The 24488-nt window shown below is 43.1% G+C and overlaps 1 protein-coding gene across 2 annotated transcripts in view; it reads left to right on the forward strand.

Moving 5' to 3' along the window:
* Positions 1-24488, forward strand: part of PIWIL2 (piwi like RNA-mediated gene silencing 2) — a 72358-nt gene that overhangs the window by 42492 nt on the left and 5378 nt on the right. For both annotated transcript variants that reach the window (XM_083480376.1, XM_083480375.1), the window contains exons 14-21: positions 1478-1618; positions 6457-6570; positions 8668-8856; positions 10554-10655; positions 14261-14380; positions 14623-14711; positions 21072-21177; positions 22115-22368. In XM_083480376.1, the coding sequence (XP_083336502.1) occupies positions 1478-1618; positions 6457-6570; positions 8668-8856; positions 10554-10655; positions 14261-14380; positions 14623-14711; positions 21072-21177; positions 22115-22368 (1115 nt within the window). The remainder of the gene's footprint in view (positions 1-1477; positions 1619-6456; positions 6571-8667; positions 8857-10553; positions 10656-14260; positions 14381-14622; positions 14712-21071; positions 21178-22114; positions 22369-24488) is intronic.

Here is a 24488-nt window from a genome sequence, read left to right on the forward strand (position 1 = left end):
ATTTCATCACAGTTCATTCCTTTGTTCCTTCTTTACAATCTGATTTTTCTTTATTTTTTTAGTGTCTCCCCATCTTTCTATGTAGCCTCAGAAAGCTATATTTGAAAGGGTAGCATTAAAAAGGGGGGGAATGTATGGATTGTTTGCTTTTTCCTGTTTGTATGGTTCTAGGGACGCGGGTGGCGCTGTGGGTAAAACCTCAGCGCCTAGGACTTGCCAATCGCATGGTCGGCGGTTCGAATCCCCGCAGCGGGGTGCGCTCCCGACGTTTGGTCCCAGTGCCTGCCAACCTAGCAGTTCGAAAGCACCCCCGGGTGCAAGTAGATAAATAGGGACCGCTTACCAGCGGGAAGGTAAACGGCGTTCCGTGTGCTGCGCTGGCTCGCCAGATGCAGCTTGTCACACTGGCCACGTGACCCGGAAGTGTCTGCGCACAGCGCTGTCTCCCGGCCTATAGAGTGAGATGAGCGCACAACCCTAGAGTCTGTCAAGACTGGCCTGTATGGGCAGGGGTACCTTTACCTTACCTTATGGTTTGGGGAGGAAGAGAATTTCCCCCTGCAATCTGTCTGAGAACAAGTTTAATAGGCTTGCTCTACGTATGTGGTGCACACTAAAGTCAGAAAGGAATTACATTCATCTGCTCTCTAGAACAGAGCAATATTAGATTTGTACTAAAAAAATAATAATTCTCTGTACACTTACTTGAGAGTAACCCCACCAGACTTGACAGAGCTTACATCTTTATAGACCTGCATAGGATTGGGAATTCTAATCTAATAAAATTATGGTGAAAATTGAAGCAAGGCAGTTTGTGTTCCTGATTTAGTTAACCCACAGCACTTTTTTCCTGTGGCTTGGCCCCTCATTGGCTCCAGCTCTGCCCACTACCAGCTTGTCTGCCAACAGATTATTGCCCACGAGAATACAACTCTCAACAGAAAACAGGTTGCCCACTTTTTCTTTTAACTGATAAAAGTTGCTGGCTTGCTGGATAGTGTAATAGCTTCTCTTGACATTCCTTCACAAGCTGCTTCGTCCTCCTGCTACAGGATAGTGTCCCAGTCTGTCCTAGGTTCTGTTCCTGGCACTCATCTGCTATAAATCTTCATCTTCATGAATAAAATAATTTTGTAGTTAAGGGCATGCGAAAAAAGACTGTGTATGATTTACTTGTCTTACAAGGTATTCCCCCCCCCCCCGCATTATTTGAACCTTTTTGTTGAATCAGAACTTTCAGTGCAGGTGGGTTGTGACTTCTAATCTGAATATAGCTTCATTAAATGGTTCAAAATTACTTACATGAGGTACGTCTTGTACTGATGAAAAAAAGTAACGCAAAAGCTCAGAAGGCGAAGAACCACCATCTTCCAAGCAGTTGATTTGCCTAAATCTCTTTAAAATACATGGTGAAGCACATGCAGATACAAATTTCATTTTTCCCCTCCCCACCTACCACTTTGGTCCCTCTTATTAGGACCTTAGCCAGCAGATCAACCTGAGCCCTGAACAACACTACCTAAGTTTGAGACAACTTCTGAGCAGAATTGAGAAGAATGAGGCTGCCCACAATGAATTGTCAAGATGGGGACTTCATTTGGACAATGATGTGCATAAGGTATTTGAATCAAGGAGGAGCCTCTGTCTTTACGTTAGTCTTGTCTGATGACGTCATTCTGAATTCTGATTCAAACATGACCTCCATAGCAACTGATCTGCTTTTAGAAGAAATATAATTATGTGTTAAATATATTTAACAATTGGATACCCTTTTCAGGTTATCAGTAACTTCAGCCTTGATATGGTTTAGAAAAGCGTAGAACATTTTTTCTACAGGTTCCAATAAACAATAAGTTTGACATTTATTTACTATTTATTTCATAAAATTTATACACTGCTTGAGTGTAAAAAACAGCAACCTAAAAATAGTTTACAAAATGATAAAACAAATAAAATCAAGACAAATTTACAGCCATATTTTAAAAACATATAGTAGTTAAAATACCAATGGATTAAAATTACCTGAACTTTCTAAGCATCTGGGTAGGCTTGTCTAAATTCAAATGTTTTTAGCAAATGCTGAGAAGAGTACAGTGAAGGCCCCTGCTTGATCTCAATAGGCAGGGAGTTCCAAAGTGGAGGTGCTGCCACACTAAATGACCGACCTCTGACATAGGCGCAATGGATATTACATGGTACTTGTAGTAGTGCCTCTTCTCCCAATCAAATCAACTGAGTGGGCACATGTGGGGTAAGGGGATCTTGTAGGTAAACTGGTCCTAAGCTGTTAAGGGCTTCATATACTAATAGTAGCACCTTGAACTTGGTCCTGTAGCAAATGGGCAACCAGTGCCGATCTCTGAACACAGGCGTTAGATGCTGACAAGGCCTCCCTCCTGTCAGCATTTGTGCTGCAGCATTCTGCACCAACTGCAGCCTCCAGATCCAAGCCCAAGGGAAGCCCCACATAGAGCGCATTGCAGTAATCCAGTCTTGCAGTAACCAACACAGGAACTTCCTTGGCAGAGCTTTCCCAGTCCAGGAATGGCCATAGCTGTCAAACCAGTTGGTAAAAGGCTATCTGAGCTTCCAGTGACAGAGCTGGATCCCCAAACTTCACCCCCAAACTGTGAATCTGCTCCCGCAGGGGGAGTGCTGTCTCATCCAGGGTAGGCAGCTGACCAGTAGACATAGGAGCTACTCACCCCACGGTGCTTCCGTCTTGCCAGGATTCAAGCTTGGCTTGCTTTTCCTCATCCATTTCACCACTGCATCCATGCAGTGGCTTGGGGAATTGCACTGCCTCTCCTGATTCACATGTTATGGAGAAATGGAGCTGAATATCATCAGCATACTGGTGGCACTTCACCTCCAAACGCCTAATGATCACTCCCAATGGCTTCACGTAGATATTAAATAGCACTGGGCATAAGCAAGTCCCCCGCAGCACCCATAATGTAGCCATTCTCCCAATGCTACTCCCTGGACTCACTTTTGAAGGTAGGATTGGAACCACTGTAAAACAGTGCCCCGAATCTTCATTCCCCAGAGCCAGTCCAGGACAATTATCATGGCTGATGGTATCAAAAGCTGACAAGAGTTCAAAAGCAGGAGTAAAGTTGCACTCCCCCTGTCCCACTCCTCAAAGGTCATCCATCAGAGCAACCACGGCTGACTCAGCTCCATGGCCAGGCTTGAACTCAGATTGAATGGTTTTAAATAATCTCTGTTCTCCAAGAATGCCTGCAGCTGCCCCGCCATGACCTACCCCAGAAAGCCTCTCAGTGCAGTAGGAACCGCTACCTCACCCAGCGAAGTGTTAAGCAACCTCTGGACCCAGTAGGGGTCAAGGGAGCACATGGTCAGATGGGAGCAATTGTGTCAATCACCTGCTTCATCTTGCCATTGCATAGGGAGACCAAGGCTTCAACAGGATCACCGGTTTTCTCCACTGGGAAATCCCCTGGAGCATTCAGGGACACATCAAGTTCCTTAAGTGTTTGAGGGCAGGCTATCCAAATGGGTCCACACCTCTTAAACAGGGGATGTTCCACTATCAGTCAGGCTTAACCAGATAATGGTCTGACCATGATCTTCAGTCTGTCCCTCATGTTACTTGCCCATGAAACATTTTCTCTTTATGCATATTGCTGCAGATGGTGTATTCATACTTCTAGAGAAAGTTATCCTAGTTACAGATGCATTCTTCAGGTTGCAAAACTCCATTGGTTGCAATCTTTAAAACACAATAAAAAGAAAACATTTAAGTTGTAGCATAGTTCTTAATTATCAGCTGGATAGCTTGGTTGGTTAGAGCTTGGTGCTGATAACACCAAGGTTGCAGGTTCCATCCCCGTGTGACGGGACAGCGGCCTATTCCTGCATTGCAGGGGGCTGGACTAGAGGGCCCTCAGGGTCCCTTTCTATTCTATGATAAAGAAGAACAAGCCAGTTAACACACAAATAGTTTAATGGTAATTAGAGTTCAAATAATAGTTACAGCATAAAATATTCTGCAAAAAAGTTTACAAATGCTGTATTGTTCACTATGGAGTTAACCCTATGCTTCTGGAAGCCGTCAAGAGTGGTGGTAATTAGGAACTTCCGGGTTAGCGCCATCGACTAATGGCGGATTCCCTCCGAGCTCCGCAGGATTTGGGTCTAGCCGCTGCAGCGACATGGGGACCCTTAAAAATCACAGGCGGTGAAGCCTGTGAACCTGGTGACTCGGCGGGCACCATTTGCGCCCCCCGACCCGCGAAGGAGCCTTTTTAAAGGCTTCGGAACGGGGGACGGGGTGAGTGGCGCGGTGCTGAGAGTCGACTGCTTCTCCTGCAGAGTGAAGCCGCATGCCATGGTCGGAGAGCGCTGACTTCTTGTGAACAATTGGATTTTAAAGCAGCAACCCGTGAGTAGTACGGAAATTGGATTTGTAAAGGAATTTTTTTTTTTTTTTAATTAGGCACGATCGGGGAAGGCGCAAACAGGAAGTCCGTCTCCCCGTCTTGTAAATAATCTAAAGCAAGGACCAGCTAACTAAGGTTGAGAGGATTTTTTCTTTTTTATTGGGTAAAGACATTAATTTCACGATTTGGCAGTTTAAGTAATCTTACTGGAGGATAAGAGCTAATTTTGGGAGCTAAAGTGTCACACACACACACCCGGACCCGGGAGTGATCCGCGAGAGAGTCTGTTGAAGAGATATTGAAGAGTTTGACAGCTGTCAAATTAGCTGTCAAGACGGGAAAAGAGAACTTTATTTTTTATTGTCTCTGCTGGTCATATTCGTTACAATTTGGCTATATTTTGTTGAAAACAAGGAAAAACTGATACAAACTAACTTGATTTTTAGATTTGAACTGGAAGGAATACTAAGTAACCAAAATCCGTCTAGAGGGGTTTTTGGGACATTACAAGAATGGCTGAAGGAGGGAAAATTCAAGCTAAATTGGATAGTTTTTTTTCTCTTGGGAAAGTTACAAGGCCAAATTGATGTTTTGGCTACCAACGTTGCAACTCTGGACTTAACAGTAAACAAATTCATTGAATTTGATAAGGACTTGATTCAGGAAGTTCATGCAGCTGGACAAGAGGAGAAATTTGAGAACTTTGAGAGTGTGGAGAAAGAGATATATGTTGTTTCTGAGGAAAAGGAAGGAGGAGATGTAATGTTGCAGATGACGAAGGAGAGCCAGAGGCCTGACATATAAAGGAAAATAAGAACTTGATGATGAAATTCTGGTCCGAACTGGAGATTGAAGAATGGAGAGATCTCCTTATGTGGAGATCTGAAGACCCAAGGATTACAAATTTGATTAAGGTGAAAGTTGGAGCTTTGGGGACATTTGGACTTGAAAGGAGTAAGAAACAAGATTTGGGCTCCACTTTTAAGTATGGAGGTCTGGCTGGAAGAAACATTGTCCCTATCGGGCCAGAGCGTCTCCGAGATCTGGTGTTTAATACTAAGGACTATCAAAAAAACCGGCAGAGAGGAACTGAGAGAGAATTAAGAGCCTCGGATGTGAGATCTCCAGGCTGATAGCAGATTAAGACTGATGGACATTTGTTGGGCATTGAAACCGGGAAAGGGGACGGGGTGGGGTTTGGGGATCCAAAGGGTGCATAATTATAATCCGTCTTTTTCTTTTTATTCTGTGTTGTTATTAGTATGAAAAGTGGGGAATTCGTGGAAGGGAATTTGGTTCGACTTTAGAAAAAGGATTTAAGAATGAGCACTGATGTATAAATTTTGACGTTGTAAAACTGGTTTTTTAAAATTGAACTAAATAAAAAAAGGTTAAAAATTGGGGATAAGAACTTGTTGAACTAACAATTTGAATTGGAATATAAGAAGGGGAGGTGTGGGGAAGTCAGGGAAATATGTTATAGAAAAATAAGGATTGTAAACTGTATATGTTTTTTTTTTTAATTTTCTTTTTTTTTTGGAAAATTCTCAATAAATATCTATTTAAAAAAAGAGTGGTGGTAATTAGAAGGCCCCTAGTTTCAGTAGCCATTTTGCTCACAGGCCACCAATCCTGGTGGAAGGCATCATAGGCAGCTCATAAAAATCTCTGGCTAGTGATCTGTCTCTGCACTTGCATCACCACCATGACACAATTTAGGGGAGAAGCTACCCTGGGCATCATTTTCTACCTAGACAAATGGCTGACCATTAGCTGAAGCAAAATTTAAAAATTCCTTCCAGTAGCACCTTAGAGACCAACTAAGTTTGTTATTGGTATGAGCTTTCGTGTGCATGCACACTTCTTCAGTGTGTGTGTACACACTTAAACTTAGCTGTTTAAGTGTATGGGGAATCTAATATTTTGGGGTTGTTGTTCATTGTTGAAGAGATTCAAGCTTTTGTGTGACTGACCTAAGCAGAAATATGCTATCCTTCAACCTATTTGTTTCCCTGGTCCTGCTTCCCTCTTATGGAATCTTCTGTACTAGACAAAAGGACGTATTCTCCCCATGGAAAGAATCAACCTGAAGAATACCTCCTTCAATACATCAGAAGACCTAAACTGGTCCAAAGAAGTAGTCAGAGAGGCCTGCATCTCTGCAGTAAGTTTGATCTCAGACACTGACAAAATTCCACACTGATATAGTAGATCCCACATTCTTCTCTGTTTCCCAGATTTCCTTCTAGAATATTTGAAAGAACACCTTCCTCTGGACCAGAGATGATTTTGGGTTAATGAACTAGAACAGAAGTTTTCAACCTTTTTCAGTCCACAGCTCCCTTGACCAACTACATTCTTTCTGCAGCTCCCATAAGGAGAAACGTGTTCTGAGCCTCAGAAGCCCACACCCCTTTTTGAACACCCTCCCTTGTGTAGTGTTCTCTCAGCCTCCTCTTCCCTCCCCCCTCTCCTTGGGAGTCCTCTGGGCAGCTGCTACAGCTGCCCCTGGTCTGTGAGGCCCCTCCCCCCACCCCCAATAGAGGTGCCACCTCATACTGCCCAACAGGGGCCTGGGAAGAAGATGCCCCAGCATTAGTGGCCTAATGGAGACTGCCAAAGGTGAATGTGAGGCCTTGGAAGTACTCACTTTGGTAGGAAGCAGGGCAGCAGCAGGTACCTCTGGGCTTGCATGGCGGAAAGGCTTCCTGTCAGTGCCGGATACTCAGCTCCCAGGAAGGCATTGCACACAGCAAGCACAAGAAAGGCTAGCACGGTGCCTGCCTGCCCAGCCTCCCACTTGTCCGTCCGTTCCCAACAGCAAGGGTTGGTGGACTAGCTGGCTGGGCTCCCTCATCCACTTGCTTCTTTACATCAAGGCCACCTCAGCTCCTGGCAACCAGTACCCCTGGCCAGCCCCAGAGGCACCATTCGCCTGGGGAGCTTGTAGCCAGGGCCACTGCAACAAACAGCTGCACCAGTCTTTGGAATGCAGAGACGTGAGAGGGCATCAGAGGAGGGAGGGAAGGAAAGAGGGACCCCTGAGCATCATTCAAGGTGCCCCAGGGTGCCATGGCACACTGGTTGAAAACCACTGATCTAGAAGGATTACCAGTGGCCTGAAAATGCCCTCTTCAACTGACATTCAGAGGAAAGACTAGCTCATGTTCACCCCAAGGAGCTGTGAATCCACATACAGTGGTACCTCTGGTTGCGAACGGGATCCGTTCTGCAGGCCCGTTCGCAACACGAAAAGAGCGCAACCTGAAGCGCCATATCTGTGCAGGTGCTCGGCGCAATTTGGCACTTGTGTGCATGCACGAAGCACGATTTAGTGCTTCTGTGTGAGCGGTGAAACCCGGAAGTAACCCTTTCCAGTACTTCCAGGTCGCCGCGGGACGTAACATGAAAGAATGTAACATGAAGCAAACGTAGCGTGAGGTATGACTGCCCTAGTGAGACGGTTAACACAGCTATCTTTATTTTTACATGACAGATCTGAAATGGTTGGCATCCTTCTGTCTCAGGAGATAATGGAGGAGTGCGTTTTTGGTGATGAAGTCAAACTGTTGGAAGGTTACAGTGCCTACTGTGGCTGTAGAAACCAATATGGGATAGACGTGTTTTGTTGCATCTGGGGCCGATGAAGGCATCTGGTTATGCGGTTGCAGATGCACCATGGCATTTTTTCTTCTCCGCATTCCTCCCTGCAGTCATTCCCATTGCTTCTGCCACTGGAAGAATGTCCCCCTCACTGGTGAGAGGGAGGCATTGTGGCACATGGCATTATTGCTTGGCTTTCCTGACCCCTGCTGGAGAAGCCAAGCAGCAACGCTTTGTGGAATGCCTGACTCCCACCGAGTTTGGGGAGAGCCAGTGTTTTCCAGTGGTGGAAGTGTGTGGAGAGGGGCATGGTATGACAGTGGAAATGGTGGGGATGTAGGAGGGGGGCAGGAGGCAGCAATTGCCATTTTGCCTTGGGTGGCAAAATGGGGTCAGCCACCCTCTCTCCAAGCAGAAATCTACCAATTTTTCCACCTGTCTTTCTACTTATAGAGCAGGAAATATGGGTGGACTTCCTTGGCATGAGATGGAGAAGAAGATTCCTGCCTACCATTGTTTGGGGTCTGTTTAGAGATAGAAGTGAATAGTTGAATCTAGTAGTGATAAGATCATAAAGAGGTTTTGTGAGTAGTCTGTATCAATCCTTTTGAGTTGGAAGAGGCTGCACTACGTATGCTGACTTCAGTTCTCTTCTTAGATTCCAGTTCATTACTGGGCACTGTTTTATCCGAAGCGGACAATAGAGCAAGCACGTGAACTGGTCAGCATGATGCAGAAGATCTCTGGCTCACTTGGTATCCAGATAACTCCACCTGCTTGGAATGAATTGAAGGATGACCGAATAGAGACTTACGCCAGAGCTCTCAAATCACTACTAAGTAGTGAGGTATTTTCATAACGGAGTTTTGAGTATTGAAACTTTCTAGTTGGTATTGCTGAAATAGCAACAAAGGGCATTTTATTGTAGATATAGTAGTGGACATCTAATGAGTAGAAGTATTAATGGTTGTAGGTGCAGTTCTGTGCATCTCGTGTCTTCTACATTTCACTGAAGCCTTATGGGAAACAATAATTATTATTAATAACAAGGGCAGAATTATATATTATGAACACAGCAGTCTGCTGATGAAATCTTCATGTCAAGTTCTCTGCCTTCTTGTTGGAGTGATGCAAAACACTCCAGTGCCCAATGTTATGAGGTTTCCTGCCTGTCACCAGCAGCGGTAGCAGCCTGTGATGAGGCAAGCTGAAAGTGATCATAACATTGGGAAGAACTCTGCATGGAGAGGCTGTTTTTCTAGTAGTACCATGTTGGGTGTATTTATATTAATCCAAAATTGCCAGGTAAAATTGATACTGAGCCCCAACATGGGGGAAGCAAACTTATCAGTTTTTTTTGTGGGATTGGGCAACCACTTTCATCTCTTCGGAAAGAGGGGATAATTCATTGCTTTGCTTTAAATTGGCTTTTATAACTTCATTGCACAATCACATCTGGCTACATGGCATAGTAATGTCTTCACACTGATTTGGCTGGAAAGAAACAGTCCTGGTTGAGTAAAAGTGAAGCAGCTGATGAGAGGGTTAATGCATAGTTAAGCATTGTAGGTTTGGGGAAAATATTTAGAGCACCCTGAAAATCCATTTTTTAATATTGTAAACACTCAATTGTGAACATGATGTCAAAATCCTAGGTTAGACTATTATGGGTATTTTATTTGCCCATAGGGACGCGGGTGGCAGTGGGTTAAGCCACAGAGCCTAGAACTTGCTGATCAGAAGGTCGGCGGTTCAAATCCCCGCGACGGAGTGAGCTCCCGTTACTTGGTCCCTGCTTCTGCCAGCCTAGCAGTTCGAAAGCACGTCAAAGTGCAAGTAGATAAATAGGTACTGCTCCGGCGGGAAGGTAAAGGGCGTTTCCGTGCACTGCTCTGGTTCACCAGAATGCTGGCCACATGACCCAGAAGCTGTACGCCGGCTCCCTCGGCCAGTAAAGCGAGATGAGCGCCGCAACCCCAGAGTCGTCCACAACTGGTCAGGGGTCCCTTTATCTTTACCTTTATTTTCCATAAAGTCATAGCCAGCTTGAAAACTGTGAATGCTCATGTTCTTTGATGAAATTTTGTGCTGCATAAATACCATTAAACGTTGGTCAATATAGCCTGCTGTTTCACAGCTTGTACGGTTAGAACATGATTATGCAACTAGAGTATTTCCTGTAAACAATTTTAGCTCTTTCATTATTTATTTTATTTACTGCTTTTATATCCCACTTTTTTTCTCCAAGAAGCCCAATGTGGTGTGCATGGTTCTACCTCTCCTCATTTAACCCCTACAACAACTTTGTGAGAAAATTAGGCTGAGAGGCAAGGACTGGCCCAAGGTCACCCAGTGAACTTCATGGCCAAGTGGGGCTTTGAACCCTGAGCTCCCAGGTCCTAGTCCAACATACTAACCACTACACCATACTAGCTCTGATACAGTTCCCCATGATTATAGCATTTAATGTTCTAGTGTTTGATGTGGTAATATTATTCTTTTGTAAGTCTAACCAGTAGTCCCTCCCCCTCCCATTTTTTAAAGGAAACTCTACAGTTGGTAGTTTGCATTATCACTGGGACTAAAGATGACTTGTATGGGGCCATTAAAAAATTGTGCTGTATACAATCTCCGATACCTTCTCAGGTAAGTCAAATAGTTGACTGCATAATTCTTATGCTGATAATGCTTTGGGCACCCAAGCTTACCTGAAGGCTTGCATGAACATCAGATGTGCATCCAGAATCCACCCAACTCCTGGGTCTGCATATGCCTGGAAGGAGGGCAACTGTAGGGCCCCTTGTGGACTTTGTTTGCACAATCTGTGAAAGATTCTTGTATTCCCATATAGTACCTTTCTTTAGGAATATTCCTATCTTTCTTCATGCTGTACTGCTTTTTCATAAACGGGAAACTTTTTGTGCAGTACTGCCCCGGATTGGATACAAAGCGTTGCTCATTGAGACTGCTAAGCAACAACATTCACATAAAATAGGGTGCTTCTGTGTAGTTTTCCATCAAGTTTTATTTAATATTTTCCCCACTTAACCTGCAACAACTCTAAAAGGAGCAGAGGAAATAAGAAATATAAATGTTTTGGTTTAGAGTATGTTAAGGACTGCCTTCTTCCATATGTTTAGGGAGGTTTTTAATGTTTGATCTTTTATCATGTTTTTAGTGTTCTGTTGGGAGCTGCCCAGAGTAGCTGGGGAGGCCCAGCCAGATGGGTGGGGTTTTTAATCAAACATTAAAAGCTTCCCGAAACAGGGCTGCCTTCAGATGTCTTCTGAAAGCCTGGTAGTTGTTGTTCTCTTTGACATCTGGTGGGAGGGCGTTCCACAGGGAGGGCGCCACTACTGAGAAGGCCCTCTGCCTGGTTCCCTGTAACTTGGCTTCTCGCAGTGAGGGAACCGCCAGAAGGCCCTCGGTGCTGGACCTCAGTGTCCGGGTAGAACGATGGGGGTGGAGACGCTCCTTCAGATATACTGGACCAAGGCCGTTTAGGGCTTTAAAGGTCAGCACCAACACTTTGAATTGTGCTCGGAAACGTACTGGGAGCCAATGTAGGTCTTTCAAGACCGGTGTTATGTGGTCTCTGCGGCCGCTCCCAGTCACCAGTCTAGCTGCCGCGTTCTGGATTAGTTGTAGTTTCCGGGTCACCTTCAAAGGTAGCCCCACGTAGAGCGCATTGCAGTAATCCAAGCGGGAGATAACCAGAGCATGCACCACTCTTTTTGTATTCTAGTTGTTAATTATCTCAGCAAATCCTTTCCATCTTTCACAGTATTCTGTCATTTAAATTACCTTAATCTATTTTAACCTTATCTTACCTAAAAAACTCTAAAACTTAAAACTTATATATACCAAATTCTTTTAACCATAACATATTCTTTCATAATTCTTTTTGACATTTCTGCTAAGGCCAAATAATTTCATTCCAACATTTTTCTAATACTCATTAATTTTACAATACTTTTCTAAATAAATTTTGAAACTTTCTTCCACTCTTCATCCATTGTCTCTTCTTCCTGGTCTCGGGTTTTGTCAGTCCTTTCTCGTCTATCTAGTCCATCAACCTGGTGCTCTTATGTCCGAGGCTCTTAAATCTTTTCCATGTCCCTTCTGCAGGTCTTCTTCTTGTTTATACCTGCCCTTTACTTCATCTTTTGTTGATCTTCTTGTTTTCTTTCCTTTCTCATTGGAGGGTAGGTCTCGGGAGGACTCCAATCCAAAAGTATCTCCATCTCTCCTCAGCAGATCAGCCCATTCCCCACAGTCCCATTCCCCACAGTCAACACTGTAATCCAAAAAATATTTAAAAGCATGTTTCAAAGTCTTTCCAAAATTAAGAGCCCTCACAACTCCAGACCCCCCCTGGTCCACTCCAGATTCGAACTTCAAGAACAGCGGCTTATACTCCTGCAAGGCCTCGGATCTCTCCATTTGTGTTATTTGAGGTTCAACAACAACCTCCTCCATTTTCTTCTGCCCTTGCGCTTGCCCTATCAAAACAGATTCCTGAGCTGGTTCCTGAATGGTTTCTATATGGGTATTCGCCGTTTGTCCAAAGTTTTTAACTGCAACAGTCATCAAATTCATCTTCTCATGCATCTGCTCCAGCAAGGCACTTGTCTTGCAAAAAGCAAGCACCAAGACTTCTTGTAAACACATTTCCCCCCCCAAGGTTAGAGTCTGGTCTCACGATCCTAATCATACAGCTGTGAGGTGCCCAGATCAGCTCTGGCAACAAATTAACAAGCTCCCTCTAGAGGAGACAATTTCTATTTGTATCCATCTTTTAAAAGCAGGACCAACAAGGAAAAATTACTTTCACTTTTCAAATACTTTGTTTCTTTTGATTGCAAGAAGCAGCATTGGAATCAATATATTTCTCTTTTTGTTTTTTTACTATCTGTCAAAAGACGTTCCGTTCACAGTCGATGAGCTTTCCCCATAAATTTCTGTCTCTGACACCCCGTTCCCAGGTTTGAGACGGTGGAAAATTTATCTTTCTTTACTCTCTCTCCTGCAGGTTTAAACAGTCAAAAATCCCCCTCTTTTCTCCTGCTTCCAAGAGGGGTTTTGGTGGTGATGAATGAAGGAAATTTAGAACTTTATATACGACTTTCCAGACTTTAGCTTACAAAGTTTTTGCTTCAATCTATTTACAAAAAACGGGAGGCGGACTTCCTGTTTAGAACCTTCCTGTTTCGGTGCCAAATTGAAATATTTCTTAATACTTAATCCAATTTTCCGTTCTACTCACGGGTACTTGTTTAGAGTCCAATTGTCCACAGGAAAAAGTCAGCGCTCTCTGGCAATGGCTGTGCGGCTTCACTCCATAATAGTAGCGGTTGATTCAAAACACTGCACCACTCACCCCACGTCGCTTTGGACCCCCCCCCAAAGGGTTTCCCTGCGAGTAGGGGAGGCGCTCCTGGTGTCAGCCGAATCCCACGTTCCTAGGCTTCCTCCGCCTGGGATTTTTAAAGGGTCTCCGCCTTCGCCGCGGCGGCAAGACCCAATTTTCACAGAGTGGGTTCCTCTCTGTCAGAGGAACTCCGCCATTGCCGATGGCGCTGTCCCGGAAGTCCGAAGAACAGACATTGTATATCTTCAGACTGGTGTATATTGTTGAAAACCGGTTTGAAATCACATTGTGATAACCAGTTCAAAATATCTGCCCTGATGATAAACTGCATGAAGCCAACTTTGCTGACTCAGCTCTCCCCTGTCCCCTGCAGGGGACAGCAAACCACCGAGCAGGCACAGACTGGGAACTTTGCTCTGGTGCCGTGGCCATAAGCTTCTTTTCCAGGCAGGCTGAAAGGTGCTGGGAGCCGAGTTTAAAAAATAAATAAATAAACCTTGCCACCTTCAAGCCTCTTCTTTCCTCCCTTCCTATTTCCCTTCTCCCCTTCTATCTCTCACACACCCAAGCACAGAAGGAGGGTTAGAGATCATACTAAGAATAATCTGAAGGTAAGTAAGATGATAGAGAGGAGCTTATTGTAGGTGGTCGTTCCTTGGATAGCTCAATTGGTGGAACATGAGACTCTTAAGGATTAAGAGCTCAGGAGTCTTTGGGCAAAAGATTCCTGCACTGCTGGGAGTTGGACTAGATGACTCTTATGGGCCTTTCCAACTCTACACAATAGGCTGGTTAGCATGCAAATGGAAGGTGGATGAAGGGTGATTGGTTAATGTCTTGCTTGGTGTTAATGGTCCTCAATATGTTCTTCTTCCATCAGGTTATTAATGTTCGAACAATTACAACCAATCCTAGCAAATTTAGGAGCATAGCGCAGAAAATTCTGCTGCAGATAAATTGTAAGCTAGGTGGCGAACTCTGGGGTGTGGACATCCCTCTGGTAAGTTATATAAAAACTTACTTTTACTTGGGGAAAACTTAATTGGTAAGCATACCATAGTGAGACTTGCAGATCATGCAACAAGGTTGCAATTTTGTCCCTTTTAATTCCAGTGCTTTCTCCAGTGCAGTGTTGTTGTTGTTTTTTAAAAAAATGTCTGTATTGATTGCAGTTTTGAATTATGGACACACTACTGCACTGCAACGGGATTTTTTTTTTAAAATTATTTTGTTGCTTTCCAGAAAAAGTTGATGGCAATTGGCATGGATGTGTATCATGACCCCAGTAGGGGAAAGCGTTCTGTGGTTGGCTTTGTGGCAAGCATCAATCAGTAAGTACAGTTTGTTTGGAAATACCTTTAACTTTTTGGTGTCTGGGAATGAAAGTCTGTTCCAGAACTGTGCTCACTGTTGTGTCCCGAGCAGCCATTGTTAACAGCTGTGGATGAAGATTTGAGTTCCATGTATCCTTTGACCAGTGTTTCAGAAAAGTTCAGATATAGCACAACTACTTTCTCAGAAATCAGGAAATAGCTTCACTCATTTCCAAGCCAGGGTGAATTCATACCTCTTATGCAGGACTTTTTTTTCAACCAGCACTCAGGTGGGCATCATTGCCATTCTAAGAGAATGAGGGAGGTGTTCATGGTGAGTTACAGCCTCTTTTTCTAGAAAAATAGCACTGCTCTTAAGGCTCCAGTCTCCCTCTTCATGTCTCCACTCCCCTTGCCTGTATTACACTAGAGTATAATAAGTGCCATGGCAGTGTTAGCAGGCTGGAAAGGAAAAGAAATTTCATTCTCCACTCCCTCCCTGTTTTGGATGCAGTGTGGGAAGCATAGTACCCTCTGGTAAATGTAGGTTTGCCATATTTCAAAAAGTGGAAATCTGGACAGTTTTTGAACTGTTTTTAAGGAAAATTGTCAAAAATGACACTGCAGACACGGGTTGCCATATGTCCAGATTTTCTGGGATGCTTCATCGATTTCCACCCAGACACAGCTTCTGACCGTCGATTGCCAACAATTTCCAGGAAATTTTGGACGGATGGCAATCCTAGGTAAATGTCTTTTCCTCAAAGGCTATTGATGTCATTTCTGGTAGGTGAGAAGGGAACCACCCTTCCTTCTCTCTGGCACTCCAGCCCAAAAAGTAGGTGGGAGTTAAAAGGAGGTTGGGGCTGGGTAGAGGGGGATCTGGGGGTGCAGAATTGAAGCTAGATAAGAGTCTGGAGGTTGTCATGGTCACCTTGCATTTAAGGCAAGCTCTATGAACGCTTGGGACTTTCAGGACATGGCACTAAATTCATTTTTGAATCTGATACCTGGGATTCTTTTTTTCTTCCCTTTTTTTTGCAAGCCCAATATACTGTATTTTTTGCTCTATAAGACGCACTTTCCCCCTCCTAAAAAGCAAGGGGAAATGTGTGTGCACTTTCGCTGAAGCCAGGAGAGCAAGAGGGATCGATACACACCAATCCCTCTTGCTCTCCTGGCTTCAGGGATAGCCGCCCGAAGCCTCCCGAGCGCAGCAGGAGCGCTCCCGCTACGCTCTGGAGGCTTTGCGATGCTTTCGCTGGAGAGGTGCTGCGCAGCTTTCCCTCTCTGCGCAGCGCCCTGTTTCTCCTCCCGCTTTGATGGAGAGGTGCTGAGCAGAGGGGGAGGGAATATTTTTTTTTCTTGTTCTCTTCTAAAACTAGGTGCGTCTTATGGTCGGGTGTGTCTTATAGAGTGAGAAATATGGTAGATTGATACTGGAGTGTGGAAGGGATTTGTTTAGCTCTTCATTCTCAAAATTGTCTTCCGGCTTTGTGATGCAGTTTTCAACAGGAAAAGGGCTAATCTCTCGTCTCCCTCATCCCATGCTGCAGTCTGGATCCAGGTTGCATGTCTCCCCTCCTGTAGCTGCTGCTTTTTTCTTTTCTTTTTAAAAGGAACAGCTTTTATGCCTCCGAATACCAATTGCTGGGAATTGCAGATAGGGACTGTTCTGTTGTGCTTAGGTTCTGCTTGCGGGCTTCCCCTAGGCCTCTGGTTGGCCACCATGAGAAGAGAGTTCTGGATTAAACAGACCTTTGACCTGATCTACTAGGCTCTTATGCTTTCATGGGATTCAAAGATTCAGCTTCACAGGTTGCTTGTATTTTAATAATCTTTGTGATAGGGTTTCCAGATGTCCTCTATTTCCCGGACATGCACTCTTTTCCCTGATTAAAATTTCCATCTGGGCAGATTTTTTAAATTGGGCAAAATGTCGGGGGGGGGGTTGCTTGTTGTTGTTTGTTTGTTTACAGTAACCCCAGAAAAAAATCCTAGTGCATTAGACTCAGATCTAAGCTAGTCTTCAACAGAGAATCACAAAACAGAGCAGCATCTTAAACTAGCTACATACTGTATAAATCCATTCTCTTGTGGCTGACTCACTGGCTCAGCTACGGGATCTTGGAGAAGGAGTCTGAGAAGGCAAGAGTTAACATCTCCCTGCCCTTCACGAGAGTCCATATGTACATGTTCAGCAGTTTAATAAATTGAGATGTGCACACTGATGTTCCAAAAGATGGGAACATGAGTCCCAATACTTTCATGTGGCAAGTAAGAAAGCAAAATGTCGTATGATTATTTGGTTGTGGAAAGTTAAGAACATTGCTACTAGCAATATATAATAGCTTCTATAGCCTACATATAGTAGGGATATTTAAAATGAAAGTCGTCATAGCGATCCGTCGTTAAAAGTAGAAGTCCAAAAAGGTGTCCTCTTATTGGCTCTTCAAAATATGGTAAACCTACCTATGACATCACTGCTTTTTAACTGCATGCCTGACATCTGACAGTGGCTTGTTCCAATTGCATTGATCGCTGATTTGTTTCTAATTCATTGTGCTTATGAGCAGTGTGAACATGTTTATTCGGGAAAGCTTTGGGTGTGAATTTGCATTTGACTGCTGATAGTAGTTGCAGGTGGCGCTGTGGGTTAAACCACGGAGCCTAGGACTTGCCAATTAGAAGGTCGGCGGTTCGAATCCCCGCGATGGGGTGAGCTCCCATTGCTCGGTCCGTGCTCCTGCCCACCTAGCAGTTCGAAAGCACGTCAAAGTGCAAGTAGATAAAAAGGTACCGCTCCGGCGGGAAGGTAAACGGTGTTTCCATGTGCTGCTCTGGTTCGCCAGAAGCGGCTTAGTCATGCTGGCCACATGACCTGGAAGCTGTACACCGGCTCCCTCAGCCAGTAAAGCGAGATGAGCGCCGCAGCCCCAGTTGTCCGTGACTGGACCTAACGGTCAGGGGTCCCTTTACCCTTTACTAGTTGCAGTTAGTATTTTGTCAGTAGTGCTTTAGATGACTGTGTGTTGTTCATTTTTCATTATGTTTAAACTTCTGAAGCGAGGTGTCTCTTTGTGATGCATTTCCTTTGGGGTAGGTATTACAAGATAATAAAGATAATAAATGACAATTATTGCCTGCCTATATCGGAGTACAGGAGGGCAGCTTGGACAATGAGTGTACAACTGATGGCTGATACAGTAACTCAGGGCATTTGAATACTTTAATTAGTTTTTCTTGGTGTAATAGGATTCATGCTTTGTAACCCTGTCTTGTTTAACCATTAGTCAGTCAGTCAGTTTTATTGCAAATAGCCATAGGATCATTCAACAATTAAAATAAAATATGCTGAATTAATACAAAAAACTTAAAATATTTATATTATCTAGACATTACCTACTCCAAACAGAGCTATAAAAGTACCTTAATATACACGTTAAGACATTAAACAATAAAATTTATTTGCTAAAATCACCACATGGCCACTAATATATTTAAAAATAATGTTAATTAATACAATGTGTAATTATATTCAGAGTTTGGTGATAAAGATAGAATATAGCTTGATGTAGATAGGGTCAAATAAATTCATCTCCTTTACAGTTGGTGGCTATCTTGGCTATATAATTTGCTCTAGTTTTCCTAGTGGCAGTTGCAAAGAGTGCTATATGCCAGGTCACATATTTATCTGTGTCTGTGAGGAGATATAAAATCATGTCAGAGGCATTCTGGCCAGGGGACCTTGTCATTATAGGTGCTAAAAATTGTTCTCTTGCTTCATTATATAAGGGGCAGCGCGAGATATAATGCATAAGGTCCTCTAATTCAGGGCATCCCCTAATGCAAACACATTCGTTTGTTGGTATGCCTCTGTGTCTCCCATCTCTATAAGCAGAGTTTATTGTATTTAATCGTAACTCTGTAAAAGCTTTCCCAAGTTGTACAAAAGTCAGTTCATTGAAATAAGGTGTATGTTCGTGGACCTCTCTAAGTTTAAAATATAATGGGGTGCATGTGGATGTGTACATAGAGTTTAGGTCATTTTTAGTTGCCACTGCCCTTATGGTTCATTTGAAAATATTTTTCTGGGAATATAAGGAAAGTTACTTGATCTCGGTCACTGAGAGGTCATATTTGCCCATCAGTTGGGCAGCGTGATGTGCCCAGTTTTTAAGGGGTAATCCATTCGAGAGTTCAATCAGGCATTTTTTTTGGTAGCTTAGTGTTGTCCATCTGTTGAATTCTAAACCAGTAGCAGAGGATTCTTTTATCTATTTGGCTCTCTGTGCTCAACATACAAGTTTCCAACCTAACCATGGCAGATTGCATGTCTTTGGGTAAACCTAAAAGGATTCTTAAAAAATAATTCTGTGGGGATTCCAAACCAGAGACATTTGAGGTACCCCAAACCTCTGCACCATATAAAAGCTGGGCCATTGATTTTGCTTTATAGATAGAGCTGGGTTAACCAGATTTCCACCTGTTAGACTTCTTATAGTCTACTCATGGGAATTGATTCATAAAGGTCTAACAGGAATTGGGAAAACAAATCAGTCTTCTCTTTTACACGTCATTTTAAATTCTAAGTTTGGATTTTTGCAATGAGCTTTCTGGGGCTGCCCTTCGGGATGATCTAGAGGTTGTAGCTAGTGAAAAATGTGGTAGCTTTTACTGTTCACTGGGCATAATATCAGCATTATATTAACCTGCTGCTGTACTGGCTGCCAACTAGCTGCTGTTATGTTCAAGGTGCTGTTATTAGTGTACAGAGCCCTATCAAACTAGGGACCAGAATACCGAAAAGGTTGTCTCTCTTGGCTGATCACTCCATTCTTCAAGAAAGGGCATTCATAAGATACCATCCTATCAGGAGGTCCGTTCTGCTATAGGGCAGAACAGTAATTCTATATTAGAATTACGCCTAGCCTTTGGAACTCCAAATACACACCCACACCCACACACCCCAGTTGGAATCTGTGGTAGATTTGAATTTATTTTATTAATGTATTGTATACATGTATGTGTTTATTTGCTTGTTTGCTAATGTATTGAAACTTTTTAATTGCTTGTCACCCAAAGGGTCTCCAAGTAACTTACAATGAAAACACATGTATACTGTACATTATACCATAGAAGGAGAGGGGGAGGGCCATATAACACATCAATATTCCATGCAATGTATTGGGGAAACAAACAAACAAACAAACAAACAAACCCACCACCCCCAGAACAGTGTTTTTGTTTTTTGTAAAAAAGCAGTACACACACAATAAACAAAAGAATATTCCCACCCACTAGCAGATAAAAATAAAGCCTCAACACCCAACATCCTATTCCCTAGCCCAGAAATCATTCACATCACTCTTCCATTGTCTCCTGAGACAAATGGATGCCAGCGACGTCTGGCATCAAGGTCAGTAGGTGGGTCCTCCAGGGATGGTCTGGTGTCTCCTCTCCTTCCAGGGAGGACCAGAAGCAAAAGCAAAACAGAAATGTGGTAAAACTGTTTTCTGCTACCTGCTCTGCAGTTGTTCCATCTGCTGCTGCTCTCTTGCTGCTGGTGGCAGGGCGTAAGCCTGGTGTGTCTGTCTGGGAATTTATCCTCCCACCCAGCTGTCTGGTGTCAAGGCCAGTTGCTGTAAATCGGGGTGAGGCAGGGGGAAGGGTAGGTCCTGCAGGGATAGTCTGGCATATTGTTTGTGTGTTTTAATTGTTTTTATATATGCAGTTGTTCCTGTCCTTGTGTATACAACTGATTTTTATGTTTTGATCATCTTCTAAATCACTTCAGGATCCCTCATGGAAAGAGATTTGATTTGAAATGAAATAATAATTGTAAACCACCATAAAGAGCAATTATGGTTTAAAGGTGAATGTGTAAAATGTTAGTGGACAAAAAGAAAATTGTAGCTGATTTACTCCACCACCACTGCAGCTATAACTAAGGTTTGTTCTTTGCTAACCACTCATGGTTTAGAGAGAGACAAATCATGAGCCCCTGTTGGATAGCACTAAGTCAAACCAATGCTTATTTCTGGATAGTGCTTTGAGAGCAGGGGAGGAGCAAAGCAGCTAAACTTTTCTTCCTGTGCATTAGCAATGCTTTTAAAGCCCTAGTTCAGCATAACTGTGTCTTAAAGCGATGTGCAAGCTGTGCTACTCAGATTGTAAATTTAGGTTGTTTCTTGTACTATTGAATCATATAATTGCAGGAATATTAAACTACTAAAAAATAAGGAGAGAGGACTTGAGTATTGTTAGGGCACTGATAATTCTGAGAAATTACCAGAGTTTGGCCTAATTATTCATAATTAGGCTTTGTGTCTTGAATTAAACATTAGCATTTACTCCTTTTTTTCTTTCTACCACCAGCACTTTGACAAGATGGTACTCTAGAGTAGTATTCCAGCTGCCTCATCAAGAAATTGTAGATAGCCTGAAGGTCTGCTTAGTGGGTGCCCTGCAGAAGTTCCATGAGGTGAGGAAAACACAAGTTCTTTTCTGGCAGGGATGAACTACTGAGGAAAGCCTGACCAGCCTAATAACTTCCTGTACTGAAAAGAAAAAAGATTTATTTGTGCTGGTCCTGAGATACCAATATGGTTGTCCTGCACACTGGTATCAATTGCAGTATCTTACCAGTAGGAAAAGCCATCTACCCTTGTTTAGTGGGCTCCTGGCCCATTGCAGCGCTGCTTCTGTAGAATCCCACTTGTACATGAGGGGCAGAGGGTGGGGTAGCAGCCGGTCTTCGCCGCACACCCATATGGTCTTATCTGATTGCAGTGCTGTAGGGTGTTCACCTGGCTCCCCACCCCACTGCAGTACCCCTGCTGCTAGGATACGCCCACTAGCAAAGGGAAGGTTGCCGGATGCCCCTTGTGTGACCCCACCCCCCACCTCACTGCTTCAGGGCAAGCATGATTACATGTGAGGCTGAGAGTGCCACAGCTGGGTGGAGCAAGTGGCGGAATGCATGTTGGGGGGACCGACCACTGAGGGTAGCCTGCCTAGGCCCTTCAAAAATTAGAGGTGCAGCTTTGCTTTTGCTACTCCTTGCTGAAATATAGATTGCAAATTTTGGGCAGGGACCTGTTTATATTGCTAATATTCTCTAGAATGTTGGTAGTGCCCTATAAACTCAAGTAACAAGTGGTGTTCTTTTTAATGGAGAGGTATAGTCACAGGAGTAACTTTCCGCAGTCTCCATACAACCTACTCTTTTTGAGTTTTTTGCAGTCAGCCATGGCACTAATTATCTTGATTGAGACCTGAAAGGGTTACAAATAAAGACAGTGCATTTGTGTCTGTATACTGGAGGTATCTAGAGTGCCCAGAGGAGATGTTTGCCTGAGTTACCCAGGTCTCTCTGCATATATTACAACATCTTAACCTACATGTTTGGTCTCTTGAAGGTGAACCACGATCTCCCTGAAAAGATTGTAGTTTACAGAGATGGTGTATCGGATAGCCAGCTGAAAATGGTGGAGAGCTATGAAATCCCCCAGCTAGAGAAATGCTTTGAAGCTTTTGAAAATTATGAGCCTAAAATGGTGGTGATGGTTGTACAGAAGAAAATCAGTGCCAACATGTATTTGGCAGCCACTGATCACTTCTCCACTCCGTCTCCGGGTACAGTGATAGACCACACAATCACCAGCCGAGATTGGTGAGTGAAAAGCAGTCACACAGCCCTTTCTCTCCGTATTTTCACAGGCTACTCTGCTCTTTTTGTAAGAAGAATTTGTTGCTTATAGTTGATTGATTTAGATATTTGCCACAGTTTAGTGCAACATGAATAAATTGGAATGAACATTGAGTTTTGCATGCTTCCTCCTTCCATGTGGGTGGGGAAGGATCTTGAAAGTTTCTGCTTCTAGCCTTCGTTATACATACATCATGCAGACCAGGAACTGTGTTTAATCTTAAATGTGGTTCATGTCAAACAGACTAACTTCAGTAACTGGTTTGAAGTTGGCTTGTTTGAAACTAGACAGTTAATGTCAAATAGAGTTGGTTGGTCCATATGACACAACAGTCCATTACTAAGTCAAAGCTTTCAAGCTTCTTGTCCCAGCCACTTGTGAAGAGGGGAAAGAGGAACATGTGTTTATTCTTGCTCATTGACATTGTGTATAACATGTTTGTGTGTAGGTTCCTTTGCTGAAATGATCTGTCTGTTTTCTCAAACTGTTAAACCAAAATGTACTCTCCTGTAACTTAAGTCCATTAAATGAGTCTGTCCTTTGGGGCATCCGAGAAGTCTTTACTATCTTCTGTGTGACAGCCCTTGGAGTATTTGAAAGATGCTTTGGTTTCCCCCCTCAGTCTTCTCTTCCCTCCAGTGCTCTTAAGCTTTCCTCATAGGGTTTGTTTTCCAAACCAACACTTGAAAGTCTTTGTTTGTTGTTTTTTTATAAAATATTTATTAAAGGTTTTAGACAATATAACACCATACACATACACAACCCAAAAACAATAAAAAACACCATCACCAAAATGAAAAAGATACATACAACAAAAAAGAGCAACAGACAAAAAATCATATAAAAAACATTAAAAATAGTTCGATTTCATAAATCAAATTTCCATGACCCTCTTTTCTGACTCCCTCACATCTCCCTTTTCTGTGTTCCCATTTATAAAATCTTGTTCAGCAATACTTCACCTTCTCTCAAAACTTGTTTTAAATTGTATGTTTCAATTATTATGCCTCCAATTTTACCCTTTGTTAACAAATATTTAAGTATTTAAGCTTGACATAATATTTATTCAAATTTCACCTTTGTTCTTATAGTTCAGTTATTTTCATGCTCCTTTCAGCTAAGTCACTAATGCCATGTTATCTTTGTATCCTGCATCATTCTAGCATTCATACAATTTACAATACTTTTGCAAATAGTCCTTGAATTTCTTCCAGTCCTCTTCCACTGTCTCTTCTCCCAGGTCTCGGATTCTGCCAGTCATTTCTGCCAGCTCCATATAGTCTATCAGTTGCATCTGCCATTCTTCCAGAGTGGGCAAATCTTGTGTCTTCCAATGTTTTGCGATGAGTATTCTTGCTGCTGTTACTTCATACATAAAAAATGTTCTGTCCTTCTTTAACACCATTTGGCCAACAATGCCCAAAAGAAAGGCCTCTGGTTTCTTAGGGAAGGTATATTTAAATACCTTTTTCAGTTCATTATAGATCATTTCCCAGAAAGCCTTAACCTTGGGGCACGTCCACCAAAGGTGAAAGAAAGTTCCCTCAGTTTCTTTACATTTCCAACACTTATTGTCTGGCGAATGGTATATTTTTGCAAGCTTGACTGGGGTCATGTACCACCTGTATATCATTTTCATAATATTTTCTTTCAAGGCATTACATGCCGTAAATTTCACACCAGTGGTCCACAACCATTCCCAGTCAGCAAACATAATATTATACCCAATGTCTTGCGCCCATTTTATCATTGCTGATTTAACCGTTTCATCCTGAGTGTTCCATTTCAACAGCAAGTTATACATTCTTGAAAGTACCTTAGTTTTTGCTTCTAACAGATCTGTTTCTAGTTTCGATTTTTCCACCTGGAAGCCTATTTTTTTATCAACCTTAAAGGCCTCCCTGATCTGACCATAATGTAACCAGTCTCGCACCTTGCCCTTTAATTTCTCAAAACTCTGCAATCTCCAAGTGTCTCCATCTTCTTCTACCATCTCCCAATACTTTGGCCAGTTGGCCTCCATATTGAGTCTTTTCTGAGCCTTAGCTTCCATTGGTGACAACCACCTTGGGGTCTTACTCTC

This window comes from Podarcis liolepis (genome assembly GCF_965112155.1).
Source record: "Podarcis liolepis genome assembly, chromosome: 16".
NCBI lineage: Eukaryota > Metazoa > Chordata > Lepidosauria > Squamata > Lacertidae > Podarcis > Podarcis liolepis.